This window comes from Cucumis sativus, chromosome 2 (assembly GCF_000004075.3).
Source record: "Cucumis sativus cultivar 9930 chromosome 2, Cucumber_9930_V3, whole genome shotgun sequence".
NCBI lineage: Eukaryota > Viridiplantae > Streptophyta > Magnoliopsida > Cucurbitales > Cucurbitaceae > Cucumis > Cucumis sativus.
This window is the reverse complement of record NC_026656.2, coordinates 2,402,693-2,419,383: the sequence shown is the minus strand read 5'-3', so window position 1 is coordinate 2,419,383 and position 16,691 is coordinate 2,402,693. Positions and strand designations below refer to the sequence as shown.

General features: G+C 35.5%; 1 protein-coding gene across 3 annotated transcripts; it reads left to right on the top strand.

Annotated features, from left to right (window-relative positions):
- Positions 1-581: 581 nt before the first annotated feature.
- On the top strand, positions 582-16,234 carry LOC101217025 (translation initiation factor eIF-2B subunit epsilon). Of its 3 annotated transcripts, none has more exons than XM_011650479.2 (15): positions 582-1,077; positions 1,530-1,760; positions 2,745-3,059; positions 3,399-3,506; positions 5,420-5,609; positions 6,429-6,691; positions 11,642-11,753; positions 12,541-12,617; positions 12,843-13,097; positions 13,178-13,254; positions 14,248-14,339; positions 15,073-15,155; positions 15,290-15,361; positions 15,583-15,708; positions 15,786-16,234. In XM_011650479.2, exons 1-15 carry the CDS (start codon positions 943-945, stop codon positions 15,831-15,833), a joined length of 2,184 nt encoding a protein of 727 aa, XP_011648781.1. In that variant the 5' UTR covers positions 582-942; the 3' UTR covers positions 15,834-16,234. The 3 variants fall into 3 exon arrangements, with proteins under 3 accessions (XP_011648781.1, XP_011648780.1, XP_031736633.1); XM_011650478.2 differs by having other exon boundaries at positions 11,642-11,765; XM_031880773.1 differs by lacking the exon at positions 582-1,077 and having other exon boundaries at positions 1,626-1,760; positions 2,710-3,059; positions 11,642-11,765.
- The last annotated feature ends 457 nt before the right edge of the window (positions 16,235-16,691 follow it).

Here is a 16,691-nt window from a genome sequence, read left to right as displayed (position 1 = left end):
TAGAAAATGAAAATTGAATAGTTACTTCCAATCGTGTTTATCTAGATGGAATAAGCAAAACAAGACCAAATAAAAGTGTCTTGTCTCATATGATATACATTTAGGTTTCTCTACTACTTGAACTATAAAGTTCACGAATCACTTAATTGTTTTAGAGTCGAGAGATCGTTTTGAAACTAAAACATCAAATGTATATTAATTTTTAAATTTGAAGGATAAATCTTCACACCACAGCCTATATCTCCTTTTAAACATTTTACCAATTTTATGGACATGTACATGGTTGTCTTATAAAATTGGTAAAAACCTGTCTAAGTAAGTCACTAGTCTTAAGTATAAAAAACATATTTGTAGTTAAAAAAATCAAAATATTCTTTCATCTATATACTTTAAATTTGTTTATTTTTTTCAATAAATTTTATATTTATCTCTTCAAACTTAAATATTATTAAAATGATGAAATAGTAATAATAATAATGTTTACTTTCATAAAAACAAAAAGAGTATAATATACGAATATACTTTTAAGAGTAAATTTAAAGTTTATTAAAAATAAATAAACTAAAATTCAACCAGCAAACTTCAAAATTCCGAACCATATGGAAAAAGAAAAGGAAGGAATTTGTCACTTCAACGTTTTCCTCAATCGATATTGTATTAATTTATTGTGTGAAGACGCCATTTGATACCATCTTCAAGGTCTGTGTAAGTCTGAGAGCTTACACCCAGCCCACAAAAGGGGGGAAGCACCAAGATTCTCTTACTTTTGCCCTCCATATTCGTTCCTGGAGATTTTAATTAGGGTTTTTTTTCCATTCATCAAATTGGGTGGCAATTCTGTTGAACCTGCCATTCGGAACTGCTGATTATCGCACTGCTATTGCTCTGCACATCAACTTATTGCATAGTTTTTTTTTTCTGCTTTAAGAAAATAAAGAAGTAATGGGTGCTCAGAGAAAGGGAGCATCGCGGGTTTCCGACGACCATGAGGAGCTGGCACGAGTTTCATTGCAGGCTGTTCTTCTTGCCGATAGCTTTACCACTAAGTTTCGCCCCATAACGCTTGAACGCCCCAAGGTATATTCCTAAAAACCAGAAGTGTTTCTTTGGAATCATATTTGACATTCATTTCTTACTACGTGTCCATAATTGGGCTAGTAGTTTGATTTTAGTTGTGAAAAGTATGACCTTCTATTCGGGGGTGTTTAAAAAAACCCCTGTTTTAAGCTTCTGTATTGGCAATAATATCAAGTTAAATGCAATTGAAATTGTCACTTAGCTGTATATTTACTTGCTGTACAAATTTTTTAAGCGGTTGACAAAACTTAAAACTTTAGAGGTAGAAGAATAGCTCTGCTAATCATCCACTGTACTGTCATGCTTCATATTTTAGAGGCAGTTTGCAGTAAGGTGGTTGGATAGAAGATCGTGTATGAAGGCCTTAATTAAGCTAGAACGTTTTTGAAGCATTGAAAGTTGCACGATGTTTTTCGTTCCATTGATTAATCTGTTATTTTTTTTGTCTAAAGGTATTATTGCCGCTGGTAAATGTCCCGATGATTAATTATACCTTATCCTGGCTTGAATCGGCTGGTGTTGAAGAGGTGTTTGTATTTTGCTGTGCTAACTCGAAGCAAGTAATTGATTATTTGGAGAACTCTGATTGGGTATCCCTACCAGACTTTGCAGTAAGAACTATAGAGTCGCACAACTCCATTAGTGCTGGAGATGCCCTTCGTCTTATCTACGAAAGAAATGTGGTACGCATGTCTACTGATATATGGGACTTATTTTTATACCAGCATTACTATAAGAACTAAATCCTGGCACATGAAATGGATTTTGAGCTATTGATGGATTATCCATTCCCAAATTCAAATATAGACACACACATTTATAAATTTATGGATATGTATTTTGAGCTTTTGATACATTTCCAGAATAAACATTTTTATATATTTTCTAGTTACTCAAATCCACACTTGTTACTTTGGTTTTCTATAACTTGGTATACTCATCTTATTAGTTAAGAACAAGGAACAATTGTAACCCTTGAGAACTTGCCCACTGAGCTATTTTGATTATTGTATCTTTCCTGAAAAGTGGTTGATTCAGTTTGAGTTTGTTCAGCATATGACTTCAACTCGAAGTAGAATTAACCGAACCATGGTTTGAAATTTCGTGCCTTTGTTTTCAAGTCTTTCAACTTTATTTTTGCCAGCACTGCTGTCTTGTTACATATCAGTGTTTTTTTTTCATACAAAAGGATATTCATGCATTGACATGTTTAATGCAATAAACGAAAGGTTAGGCGGGTGTATACAATATTAAAAGTGATGTGCATATCGTGGTTCACTCTTCTTTTTTCGCTGTATTTTCCCTTTTGTCTTGTCTTTTAGTTTCTTACATTTTGTAGTCTGTTAATTTTCTTGTATTTATTATCTTTTCTTCATAATTGAAACAATTCTTCCCCCCTACCCACCCCACCCTCCTACCCGAAAAATAAAAGGAAATGTGGTGAAGATTATCAAGACGGCATTTTGTAAAGACAAAAACCAACTTTCTACAGTCACTATTTCATTTACCACACTATTTAAATTTTCTGGCAGTGTTTGCCCAAAGAACTGCCATAATGAGTGATTTTGCAGTTTCATAACTTTTGCGAATGATTCATTGTGTCATCCAGTTTCCGTCGGTTGTTTCACTCAGGTGTCTTATAATACCTCTAATTTCCCATTTTGAAGATACATGGTGATTTTGTACTTATCACTGGAGACACCATAAGCAACATGTCACTTACGCAAGCTCTTCAAGAACATAAAGAGAGAAAGAAGAAAGATAGTAATGCCGTAATGACGATGGTTGTCAAACGGTCAAAGCCTTCTCCTATCACACACCAATCTCGGCTGGGCACTGATGAACTATTTATGGCAATTGATCACAATACTAAGCAGCTCGTGTACTATGAGGACAGGGTTGACTATTCAAAAGGAATTATACATCTGGACAAGTCATTGATAATGGATAATTCTTCCATATCACTTCATAACGACATGCAGGTTATTTAATTTAACCTATAAGTGCTTTATCTTGTTTACTTTCAGTGTTATTGTTACATCTTGAGTTATAATATTCATGATAAGAAGCAAGTTTCATTGGTAAAAAAAATTTAACATGAGAGGACAAGTGGTCGAAACATGAGCTAGGGACGGGGAATGTTACAAATTTTCTAATTAGTCTTTTGTTGGTGGGATTTTTGTTGCATTTTGCATCAAAGTTTTGCAACTGGATCTCCTATCCAGCGAAAGTTTTAGAAAGCATACGTACTCGCGTGCATGTATGTATGTATAAACATGTGATATGTCCTCAGATACCTCTTCACATTTCTTGTTATGCAGGACTGTTATATAGATATCTGCTCCCCAGAAGTACTCAGCCTGTTTACTGACAATTTTGACTACCAACATCTGCGTCGTCATTTTGTCAAGGGCTTGCTCTTAGATGATGTACGTATTCCTTAGTATGGACCTCTTACCTTTTTTTTTAAAATACGAATTTTAGTTTTTGTAAATCTAGCTTCTTTTATTTATTGCTAGTTTTTTTGTTATTATTTTTTTGGGTCATTTTTTTGTTGAGAAAAATGAAAGAATAAAAGGGCATAAGAAAACAAGTGTGAATTCACCCATTCAAGGCTAGAAAGGGAATCCTGTGGAAGCAAATTATTAGAGCTTTTCTTTGGTCTATTTGGCTTGAGCGTAACCATTGCCTCTTCAACAACAAAGCTCAACACTTTGATGTCTTCCTTGACCATATGTTTTTTTTATTGTAATCTCTTGGTGTAAAATGTCTAAGCATTTCATTTTCAACTCTCATAGTTTTGACTTGGAAAATCCTTTGGTTGGCAATTATTCGGGCTTGTTTTTTTGAAACCATTTTTCTAGTTTTGATCTCTTTCATGATTTGGTTATTTCTACTGCATTGTACTGGTGTAAAAATAAGCACCCTTTTAAGCTTTTAAGTCTTTCTTCTATTGTCTTACGTCAAATCCTTGTTTAGTTTGTTATTGGATCCCTCCCCTATAGGATTAAGGTTCATGAGAAAGTTAGGTTCTTTATCTAGCAAGTCTTGCTTGGTCGGGTTAACACCGTTGATAGGTTTGTTAGGAAAAGGATTTCACTTGTGGGACCTTTTTGTTGTTTGCTTTTTTGGAAGGCGGAGGAAAACCCTGATCATCTATTTTGGGAGTGCCAGTATGTGCGGGCTGTGTATTGCTCTTTGGTGTTAGCTTTGCTGGCTAAAGGAGCGTTCATGTGACAATCAAGGAGTTCCTTTTCCATTTGCCCTTCTAAGAGAAATGAAGTTTGTTTTTGACTTGTAGGGGTGTGTGCGGTAATTTTGGATGATTAGGGGGAGATGGATAGTCGGGTGTTTTGTGGTAGGGAAAGGGATTATAGTGAGGTTTGGTCTTTGGTTAGATTTCACGTATCCCTTTAGGCTTTGATTTTGAAGACCTTTTGTAACTATTCCATTAGCAACATTTTACTCAGTTGGAACCTCTTCCTTTAGTTGGGGTGTTTTGGTGGGCTGTTTTTTTTGTATGTTCGTGTATTGTCACTTTTTTCAATGAAAGTTGTTTCTATAAAATAAAAAAGATCGTAGAGAGAAAGCTATCAGGTGTGAGAGACTTCAAATTGAGAAGTCTTGTGACTTGCTTTACAAGACAGAGAAATTGGTAGTGCCACTGTCTTCATGGAAATCCTAAATTTTTGGGTGGTCCATTGTAATTTGGATATCTTAAAATGGAATTTGATTCTTCCGCAAGTTTACTACCAAAGCTGCCTTCTTACACCTTTACGGCTTTACGGTGCATTAAATTTCATCATCCCTTCCCAAAATGATTTATGAGTGGATGCTTGATGGGCTAGGTGGTTTTTTTTTATAGTAAAGGGAAAATTATTTGGGGAAGTGCTTCCTGTTGTCTTTTGTGGTGTCCTAGGAAGAAAGAAATAGTAGGATCTTTGGAGATAAGTTCATCTGTTTCTTTAAAATTCTTTTTGGGGTTCTGTTCAGCATACAACCTCTTGGTGGCACACAAACTATGCCAATTTCTGTTGTAATTATAGTTTATGTTATGGTTATTAACAATTGGAAAGTTCTTCTTCATTAGCTCCTTGCAGAGGTTCCTCCCAACCCTTTACCCTTGGGTTGTTTTCTTGGCTTTTTGATGAATATACGTTTTCTGTTTTTTATAAAAAGAATTATGAACATTAATTGGGTTTGAGATTTCTTTTGGTGGGTTTGTTTTATGTATACCCTTGTACATTATTTCATATTTCTGAATAAAATCTAGGTTTCTTATAAAAAATATTTAGTACTATAAATGTTTACTGCAAATATAATTTTGGACAATGATTTTCAGATCATGGGTTACAAGATTTACACACACGAAATTTGCTCAAGCTATGCAGCAAGAATTGATAACTATCGAAGCTATGACACCGTAAGTAAGGACATAATACAAAGGTGGACATATCCACTGGTACCCGATGTTAAATTCTTTGGGAACTCTACTTATAAACTTGAAAGGCAGGGAATGTATCGAGCATCAGGTAATGATTAAACAATTCATCATATAGATTAAATTTAGGCAAGGCTTGTTGATTTTTTTCTTCATGTTATTCAACTTCATTCTGGGGACCAGTATTTTCTTAACCCTTATATTATAATGTTTCCTGTACACTCAAAAGCTCATTAGCTTGTATTTTTCTTCTTTGTTGTATTGCTTTGTGATGCTTCTAATATCATCTTTTGCAATGTCAACGACTTATCTTTTGAATTCGATGACATAATTGTTTGTTCATTAAATGGTTCCATGGATCAGTTTTAGCTCCTCTTCACCAGCTTACTTAATGCTTCATTGGTTCCTTTTTATGGAGAAGCCATGTCATAAATATATGATTTTTTTATTACCTTTTATGCTTCTAAATGAGAAACAAGAAAAGATAATTGAAAACAACAAAAGGTGAACAATCTAGCAGCCTTGGGCCAAAAAGGAGGAATCAAAGAAATGGCCTCCAATTCAAGTTGGCCAACAGAATAGGTTTATTACAAAAGGATTTGTGAAGTATGAATAGGTTTATAGATTCAGCCTTTGTCTCTCTGATTCGTCCCTCAAAAGAAGTTCATGAAGTTTGAATTTGTATTGTATGATTTCATCAATTCAATGTGTAGTAGTATCAAGTATGTTCAGATTTGACTCTTTTTATTCGGGTCAATTTTCATGTTGGTGACATTTGGTTTGATTATGACTCTCAATTTGGTTAATTGTTTTTATGGAGCTTCTTCAGAGTTGTAGCACCTCCCTTGTATGTTCCAGTTATTAAGAATTTACATGTGTTTTAGAAAGATTGTTGACGTTGGTTCTTCAGAAATACTGCAGGCACGCTCTGCCCAGGTTGGTCCGTTTACTGTTATTGGAGATAACAGCAAAATTGGTGACAACACCAAAATTACCAATTCGATTATTGGGCATGGTTGTAGTATTGGATCAAATGTTAAAATTGAAGGCTCTTATATATGGGACAATGTGACCATTGAAGATGGTTGTAAAATCAGTAATGCTATTGTGTGTGATGGAGTTGTTATAAAGTCAGGAGCAGAACTGGAACCTGGTGTAATTTTGTCTTTCAAGGTATTGTTCCTTCTTTTTGGTTATTAATGCAGTTGAACTGATTTATAGTACTCATGAATCATGCACAGAAAATTATAATATCCGATAGAATTGGCCTCACGAGTGTCAAGTAACTTGCACTAAAGACTAAGGTGGCCCTTCGATTGATAATTGACCTATAGCTGATTGATATTCCAGTTATGCTGGATTGTGTTGTTTATTTCAAACTTCTGATGCCCTTTTTAGAACTAGAAAGTTGCTTTTCATGTTTGTTTTATCTCACTAGCTTCACATTGGAACCCTTCTTGTGGCTTGGCTTTTAGGCTTCAATTTTTCTTAGCAAGAGTTGTTTCTTATAAAAAGAAACATTTTCGATATTAAAATTCTTATTACTTGTCTAATCAATTTATGCTTTTTCTAAAATATCTGTGAGTTTCCTGGCCAGCTTACATACATCTCGAACACATCTCGACTAATTTCACAGGACAAGCTGTTTGACCCTACAACATTTGGGTGTCAAGGAAACTCGTAAGAAATTAAATCCTAGGTAGGTGGCCATCATGGATAGAATCCATGACCTCTTAGTTAGTCATTGAGATTGTCTTCGTTTTTACCACTAGGCCAATGCAAGATGGTTCTAATCAATTTATGCTTAAATCTTGTTTAGTTTTGTAACTATAAGTGGACACTCATAAGAGTTGAGTCTCTTACAAAAGGAATTTAGAATTCCAAATAACATTATCCATATGACTATATTGACTCACCGGGGGCTTTTAGACTTCCATAAAACCTTCCTTAAAGTTTGATCAATTGGAGAAGTCGCGGACAGATGGGTGACTAATGATTTGCCAGTGAAGGATCTGTTTGCTTCACGGGACCATGAGCATCTATCATTGCACTCTGCCACTTTAATATTGATCTCTACTTGTTGGATCTTCTACATATTTTCAGGCCGTTGGAGTGTTGATATTATATTAAATTTACCTTCACCCATTTTTTTTTTTTTTTTTGATAAGAGACAAGTATATTCATATAACAAAACAGAACAACCTAAGGGCGAGGGATGAGAGGGCCCTCCCCGGAAGAAGCTAAGGAACTAAGACATAATGGCCTTCCAATTGTTGAAAATCATAGAAAGGCTATAATTACAAAAGTGTTTGGTGTAATTCGTACTCCACCAAGAGGCTGTGTGTTGAACCACAGTCCAAAAAGAATCAAAAGAATTAAATCTATCGTCAAAGATTCTGCTATTCCTTTCTTTCCAAATGCTCCACAAAAGGGAACGCGTCGCGCATTTCCATAAGATGTTTCCTTTAGGGCTGTAACCTCTAAAGTTAAGACCTTCAATCATCCATCTATCAATCTTGCTAGGAAGGCAAAGCTCCAAATCGAAAATACCAAACAGAGTGTACCAAGCTTTTCTTGTGAAGGGACAATGTAGAAATAAATGATCCAACGTTTCCTCATCTTTAGCGCATAGGCAACACATCGAGGGGCTAAGCAAAGTGTTCCGAATTTTTTTTTGTAGTTTCTCATGGGTGTTGAGGCTTCTGTAAGCGACCGATAATAAGAAAAACTTCACCTTCTTCGGGATTTTATTCTTCCAAATCTGACGAATCAAGGGAACGGCAATGTTGGGAGATCTCTTAGTTAAGTTAAGAAAAGTAGATTTTGTAGTGAAGTTGCCATTTATGTTAGGAATCCATTTAAGACTATCATTCCTTTCAGTGGGGGCCCACGAGTGGAGAATTTCTAAAGCTGAGGCTGCATTGGCAATCTCGTTGTCGAGCATATTTCTTCTAAGGCCCAAATTCCAAGAATGAGTAGCAGTACACCAGCAATCAGCCACATAAGCTTCCTTATTCAGCGCCAAAGAGAATAAGTTAGGGAATTTTTCTGCAAGTGTTTCCGCGACACACCATTTATCCTTCCAAAATTTGATTTTTGTTCCTTCTCCCAAAACAAAAGCAGAAAAATTGAAGAATATCTCCTTATGCTTTAAAATACCAGCCCATAATCTATGAGATTTTCCCCTGTTTGGATTTTTGGTAGACCACCCATTCTCATCTAAACCATAGATGGCCACAATTAATCGCCTCCATAAAGAGGTTTCTTCCTTGCTAAACCTCCATAAACCACTTAGTGAGAAGAGCAATATTCTTTTGCCTAAAAGAGAGCAATCCCAAGACCACCGTAACAAGTTGGGGCGGAAGTGCATTCCCAGTTGACGACGAATGAGCAATTGGATTCGGTAGATCCACCTGTCCAAAACAAACTTCCTGATCATCTGTTCCAATCTATTAATAATGCCAACTGGAGCTTGAGCAAGGGAGAAGAGATAACAAGGGAGGCTGTTGAGAACTGATTGCCACCAGAGTTAGTCTACCCCCTTTGGAGAGGGATACATTCCTCCACCTATCAAGTTTGTGTCTGAATCTCTCTTCAAGATTGTTCCACATCTCTTTTCTATTATGACCCCTTCCAATAGAGAAGCCCAAATATTTAAAGGGAAGATTATCAACCAAGCATCCCGTAGATTCACTAAAAGGAGCTAAGTCATCATTGCTAAGGTTAATGCCAATCAGGGATGTTTTAGCTTTGTTAAGGGAAAGAACGACCCCCATAAGGAAGATATTAACCACCTTCCACCAATTCTCTAGATTTCCATCCTCCCAGGAAGAGAAAAGAAGCGTGTCGTCTGCGTACTGAAGATGGGTTAAATCTTCTGTCAGGTTCTCAAAATGAAAGCCTCTTAAACTCCTTTTCTCATTACAGTAGTGGATAAGGCAACTAAGAGCATCTCCCACAATCGTAAAAAGAAAAGGAGCAAGAGGATCACCTTGACGAATGCCCCTTTTAGCAATAATTTTTCCTCTAGGCCTCCCATTGACAATTATGGAGAAGTTTGTTGTCGACAAGCATCCCCAAATCCATTTCCTCCATCTCTTACCAAAGCCTTTAAGTTTCATGATCATATCAAGAAAAGACCAATCCACCTTATCATAAGCTTTCTCCAGGTCGAGCTTCAAAAGCACGCCTTTTCTGCCTCTTAAAGACCATTCGTCAACAGCCTCGGAAGCAGTTAAGATAGCATCAAGGATTTGCCTTCCCTCCACAAAAGCCATTTGAGAGTCATTAATTATCGATGGAAGAACTTTTTTAAGCCTTGAAGCAAGCACCTTGGAGATAATTTTATACAAGGAGGTAATCAAGCTAATTGGTCTGAAGTCACTGACACGGCCCGCCTCTTTCTTTTTGGGGATGAGGCAAATATAAGTCTCGTTACATCTTCTATTAATAACTCCGTTTTTAAAAAAATCTTGGAACACCCTTACGAGGTCGGGCTTCAGAATGTTCCATGATTTTTTATAAAACTCTCCAGTCATGCCATCAGGGCCAGGGGACTTGAGACAACCCATATCAAAAACAGCTTCTCTAATTTCTTTTTCGGTAAAAGGAGCCTCAAGTAAATTCGAATCCTGTAAGCTAAGGCCTCTCCAATTAAGACCGTCGCAAATAAACGGCGAGGAGACCCTTGTGCCATATAACATTGAAAAGAAGCTAAGGATCTCATCCACAATCTCCTTCTCTGTGACAAGAGTCTTCCCATCAATACTAACCAAGGAGGAAATAATACTCTTACTTTTGCGAGCCGAAACCCATCTGTGAAAGAAGCTTGAGTTTTCCTCCCCCTCCCTAAGCCAATGAAGCTTCGACTTCTGAATCCACAACTTCTGCTCTTTCACAATCAAATCAAGCAGAGCCCCTCTACAGTTTTCTCTTTCCTTCACATTTGCCTCGTTGAGACAGCTTGACTCTTCAAGTGAGTCAAAAGAGTTAATCTTATCAATCAGCACCTGTTTTTGGGAGAAAATATTACCAAAAGTCTCCTTATTCCAACTTTTTAGTATGGCTTTCAGACCTTTTAGCTTTTCCATGAAAGAGAATATAGGCCAGCCATCAGCCACCAAACTGCCCCACCAGTTCTCAACATTTTTAAAGAAAAGATGATGATCCAGCCAAGCATTTTCAAATCTAAAAGGTGTGGGACCCCAGGAATGAGCCCCCATTTTTAAAATTATCGGAAAGTGATCCGATGTGGTACGAGGAAGTCTTTCCACACTTACTTCTCTAAAGAACTCCATCCAAGGCTTGGAAAGAAGGAATCTGTCGAGCTTTGAAGCAGCGGGCCTGACCCCTGATCGGGACCAAGAGAACCTTCCGTTTCGGAAGGGAATATCCACCAGGTCCAATTCCTCAATCAGGTTGTTAAAACGAAGCATACTTCTAGTCGGGCGAGTGCCGGAGCTCTTCTCATTCAACCATCTGACTACATTGAAGTCACCCCCTACGCACCAGTTGTCGTTGCACAAGCCATATAGGCTAGAAAGCTCCAACCAGAATTGGTCTCTACGTTTATAAGATGAGGGGCCGTACACACCTGTTATCCATCCACAGAAACCAGCATTGAGTTTACAATGAATAGAAACAGAGAACTCCCCTTGAATTGAGTCATCTACCGTGAGTGAATCCTCTTTCCACAAAATAAGAATACCACCCGACGACCCATAAGAAATTTTGGTGCAGTTGGTGATGTTATTTCATATCTTGTATAGTTTCATCAACCAGTATATATATTGGCTTTATATTCTAGAAACTCATGGTGTTTTACTGTGCGTATTCTTTTATTTTTGACGTAGTTTTTGGACATGGAAAATAAGGTTTAGGTTCTAGGTCATAAAATTGATTATTTTAAACATGGCTAGGATTGATCAGACTTGTTACAACTATGAGCAAATATGATGTCAGTTATGTTTTTATTTTTGAAGAAATATATTGAATTAAATATTCAAATAAGAAAGATCACATTTATGTATACCGTTTATTTTCTACTCGTAACATATGAACTTAACGCCTCTTGATCCTTGTTTATTGTAGCTCTGCTGACTTTTTTATTTTGATGTTACACAGGTTGTTGTAGGGGATCAGTTTACTGTTCCATCATATTCAAAGGTATCTTTGTTTGAGCAGCCAACCAATCAAGATAGCGATGAGGAGCTGGAATACGCAGATAATAGCAGTGGTATTGTAGAATGTAATAAATTACTCAAGGCAATTTTTTTCCATTTTGAGTAAATTTTACTATAAGAAGAATTTAAATGTTTTCCTGAAGATACGATTTCATTGAAAGTAATGAAATTATGGAAGAGATAGTAAGACTAAGGAGAGAGAGGTATCAGGGGTTTTCTGGCTGGCAAGAGATTGGGAATAAACGAGAGGGTGAGTGGTAAGGTGACATGGTTTGGGTTAGAAGGGGTTTTGTTTCATTTCTTCAGTATAAGGAGACGAGTATCTTTATGTCCATCAATTCTGTCGGATTTGGGGCATAAAGAGGGAGAAACAATAAACTTTCTAATGAAAATGCTCTTTGTGGGAAAATGATCATGATTTGACCAAATTTTGTTGGTTTTTGGTGGTCTCTCAAAGCATTTGAAAAACTATTCTGCTATGGATATTTATTTGGAGTGGAATGCTTGTGTGAACAAACTTAGGCTGTGTTTGCAATACATTCTCAAGTGTTTAATTTAAAAAATAAGTCATTTTTTAGCAAAACTAGTTGGCAACCACTAAAAATAGAATCTTGAGTGTATTTTAAACCATTTTTATCAAAGGAGTTTAAATAAAAATGGGTTTTTGGAAAAACACTTTTTTTTCTCAAGTCAATCCAAGCTGGCTCTTAGACTCTTAAATTGCTAATTAATATTTTTAATTTTCTTGTTTCTCCTTTTGAACTCAATCAATGCCATTTAGTTTTGAGGTGCTCTGTGTAATGTACGAAGCAACTTCTTACATGGCTTTGGCATATGCAGTTGCAGATACAACAGACAAGTCAAATAGTGCACTGATGTCCAACCCACTGGAAATGCAAGGCTGGCCTGCATCTGAGGTTGGCATTTTTCAGATCTTTTAACCTAGTCATAATTTGGATAGTTGTGTCTAAGTTTTTTGTTAAAAAACGATATGTGGAATGTGAGCTTAGAATACTAGGTGATTAGAATCAATAATGTAGATGTCTCTTGCTAGGGATTTTTGTCCTTAACTTTATTAAGTATCAGTCTATCAGAATGGAAACTTCGTAGCAACTGACTCTGACATTCTCTACTGTTCTCAGCTAGGGAAGGGAGGTCTAGGTTATGTTTGGTCAATTTGTGAAGGAAGTGTCGAAGAAGAATGGAGGCATTCAGTTGCACCCATTCCCGCCGATAAACTCGAGAAGGTTCTGCATAAAGCACCAGATGACGAGGTGGAGTTAACTCAAGATGCTAACGTTTTACCACCTTCAGGGGAGTTGAAGTCCGACTCATATGTCTCAGACGGTGATGATAACGAAAGCTCTAGAGATGACTCCATCCACTTCGAGAAAGAGGTTAGATGTTTTGTTTTTCTGACATCTGGTGGCAGGGACAGTCTTTTGCTTGCTTAACCTCTATTAATTTTTATGTACAGGTTGAAGCAACATTTCTGAGGGCTGTGCATGAAAATATTGAAGTAGCCAATGTAATTTTGGAAGTAAACTCATTGCGGTATGCTATTATGATTTTTCCGGTGATTTTGCATATTTTTTCCTTTCACTTTTGAATTTTAATTTACATTGGTTTGTACTACCCAAATTTTAGTTTTACTTTTTGTTCTATTGAATTTTTGAACCAAAAAAAAAAAAAAACTGTTTATTGTGAAAAAAATGGAAAGAATACTAAGACATACAAAAAACGAAGCCCCTTCAAAAGAAAGGATTTTCAACTAACTAAGATGTCTTGAAACATGGAACCTCACCAAGAACCAAACATCTCTCTAGGGTCCTTTTCCACACATCTAAGCACTGTTTTTCTTTCCTCCAAATATCCTACAATAAAGCACACAACCCAGCAAACCATAAAAATCGAGTTTTTTTCTTACAAAAACTGATGGAGGAGGAACTCCTTGATTTTGTCTCTTGAACAAATTGATTTTATTGTTTTCATCCATCATTTTTTTGACTGTAAAGTGTTCTAAAACCTCTGATAGACATTTTGTTGAATTCCTGCATATGCAAGATGTCTGCAAGATTGTGCCATGTGAAAGAAGACTAACGCTCTCTTTTTCTTAAAAAAAAAAAATGCTTTCTGTTGTGAGCTTTTACATTTGAAAATTGATTCACATTTGCAAAATGTCTTCAATTTTTGCCTCGCAAGGCAAAAAAGAGATTAATATCTTTTAGAAGTGAGATTTCCTGTTGTGAACTTTTGGTTTGCACACGTAAGTGACATTCTGGAGGGCATTTGTCTCTTATTTTTCCAAAATATACTTTCTGGATGATAGCGATTATTTTTCTTTAGTGTTTGCTATGGCAGGCATTTGTTCGCTTAAAATTGTCTCTAAGAGATGAAATGATTTAAGAATACAAACCTAAAAATTTTGGTTTTTCTTCATTACAATTAACTAAGAACATTTTGCTTCTGTACAAAAGAGTTGAGATGCTTTAAAACTTTGGCTCAGTGTTGGTTTGCTGCTTGCTCAAATTAGCTTTCTTGCGACAGGTTGTCATTTAATAAGGTGGCTTCAGATTGCGCAGGAGCAATATTTTATTCTCTGATGAACTTTGCCTTAGATTCTTCACGTGGTTCATCAAGTAAGAGCTATGATCTTTCTTTCCTTTCCTTTATGGTATGGAAGTGTCAATGGAAATGTTGAGGTCTCAATCTAGTGAAAATGTTGATAGAAATATCAATAAAAATGTTGACATGGATGAATATTTCTATTTTTGCAAAAGTTATAAAAATTCATGAAGGTATTTGAAGTAATAAATAATCACTTTACCCTTTTAAATAAGGTTAAATGCTTATAATAAATGTTACATACACATTAGTGACATTTTGTTTATTATTTATTCTAACATTTCATCAATTGTTCCGTTATCTTGATGTTGGGTTCATAAACAAAATGCTACCTTAAGTAAAGTCTCATGATACCGAACTCTTTAGTATTCATGTAAATCGTGTAAATGCTGTGATGATGCAAGGAGTTGAGATTTGAGTAAACTGAAAATTTTATCATCATGAATTTGCAATTTATTGTGTCGTAAATTAGTCTCCCTGCCTCTGATGTTTGCCTTGGATTAGAGCTTACAGTTTGGATCTCCAAATTTGAGTATCCTGCTAATATTGTAGAATCCTTTAGTACTCTTATTTTAATTTTAAACAAGTGAATGTTGTTATTTCTGATTTTCACTATAGGATACAATTACTATATTGATAGGAAAACAATCTCAGAAGTACAGTTTCCGTCCTTGTTTTCTTCATGTACTCTTTGTTCCTTTTTTTTTTTAAAAAAAAAAACTGCCAAACTAACTCCATCTGCTTCAGGTGAACTGCTGAAAAATACTACAAGTATAATTACAAAATGGAAAAAACTTTTGAAGTACTACCTAACTGACTTGGATGAAGAGGTATTGCGACTTTAACACCACTTAGCTGATATACTTGACCACGATAGTTAATACTACTGCTACCTAGCCAGTATATTTCCTATGCTTTATGAAATTGTAGCAAGCAGTTAAACAAATCCCTATATCCCGTGCAGATTGAAGTGATATTAAAATTTGAAGAGATATGCCTGGAATCTGCCAAGGAATTCACTCCACATTTTACTAAGGTAATTTTATTGTTTTCTTGGAAAATGTACTTTCTAGATGTTCATTAGAAAGCATGAGTGTCTTATTCTTTGAGGTTAATTATAATTGATATAAACCGTTCTTCTAGATAATATTAGAGGCTGAAAAGTTGTAAGTTTTTCAGGAGAGACCAATATTTGTGAATTTGTGATCTTTTCCCTCGAGGTTTTTGGTGAATGATTTTCTCATTTTCGCATTTCAGATTTTGTGGCAACTATATGACCAAGAAATCATTCAAGAAGAGGCCATTCTGAAGTGGGATGCCGAGAAAAAAGAAGCGGATGATTCAGATAAGCTTTTTGTCAAGCAGGCTGAGAAATTTATTGAAGTAAGAAACTTGTTATTTTCTATTATTTGTTTCGTTTCACAGATAGATAGAGTAACTTGTATATATCTTTGGTTCAGTGGTTAAAAGTTGCATCAGAGGAAGAGGAAGAGGAAGAAGAAGAATAGAAATAGTTGAAGAATATCTATAGATTAGCGAAGAGCACAGGGCAGACTGAGGAAGTTCTTTGCTGCTGAGTTTTTTCATTTTTTTAAACGCCAAATCTTCAAACAGTAACTTCCTGGTTTCTCAAATGTGAAAGGGAAATTGCCTTTTTCTTTTTCCATCAACTTCTATGATTGTCTATTGTCTACGTCCTATCATAGAAAGAAAAATTTTGGTGCAAGTTTAAATCTTATTTTGTTCAAATTCATCCACTTATTTATTTGAGTTACCGTATTTTCAATTGTTTTGTTTCATTTCTCATCTGTAGACTATAATGTATTTTATTTTTACCAAGTTTTCACACTGTATACAACAAAATTCTTATTCTCTCTCATCGAATGCCTATAGTGAATTTTATATTCCACTGTTGTTTAGAACGCAAGTTGTTGTACATCCAAGCAACATTATATAAGGTGAAAGAAAAGGGTCGAAATGTAATGCATATATTTTCAAACATGCCAAAATGTATTTTTTAAATTTTGTTTCAATAGTTATAACGTTGATTGGTATGCTATCAACTTTTAATTAATTTTTATTTTGATTGTGCATTCTTTTAGTTCTAGATTTTAACAGATTTATAATCTAGTTTAAAAGACTTAGAAAAGCTTAGCCGTTAGTTCCTTCTTTTTATTCATAGTCTGAGAACTGATTAATGAAAAATTCTGGATGAGAAAAAAGTTTTTGATTAAAATACCATTCTGGAGCTTCTGTTTTGAAATCTATAGTTTCATAAATCAAATTCGAACTATTCTTAAAATTATGTCTCAAGGCTAGCTTGAAATTGATTTTTCTTATATTATTTGACAGCAACAGAAGGAAGA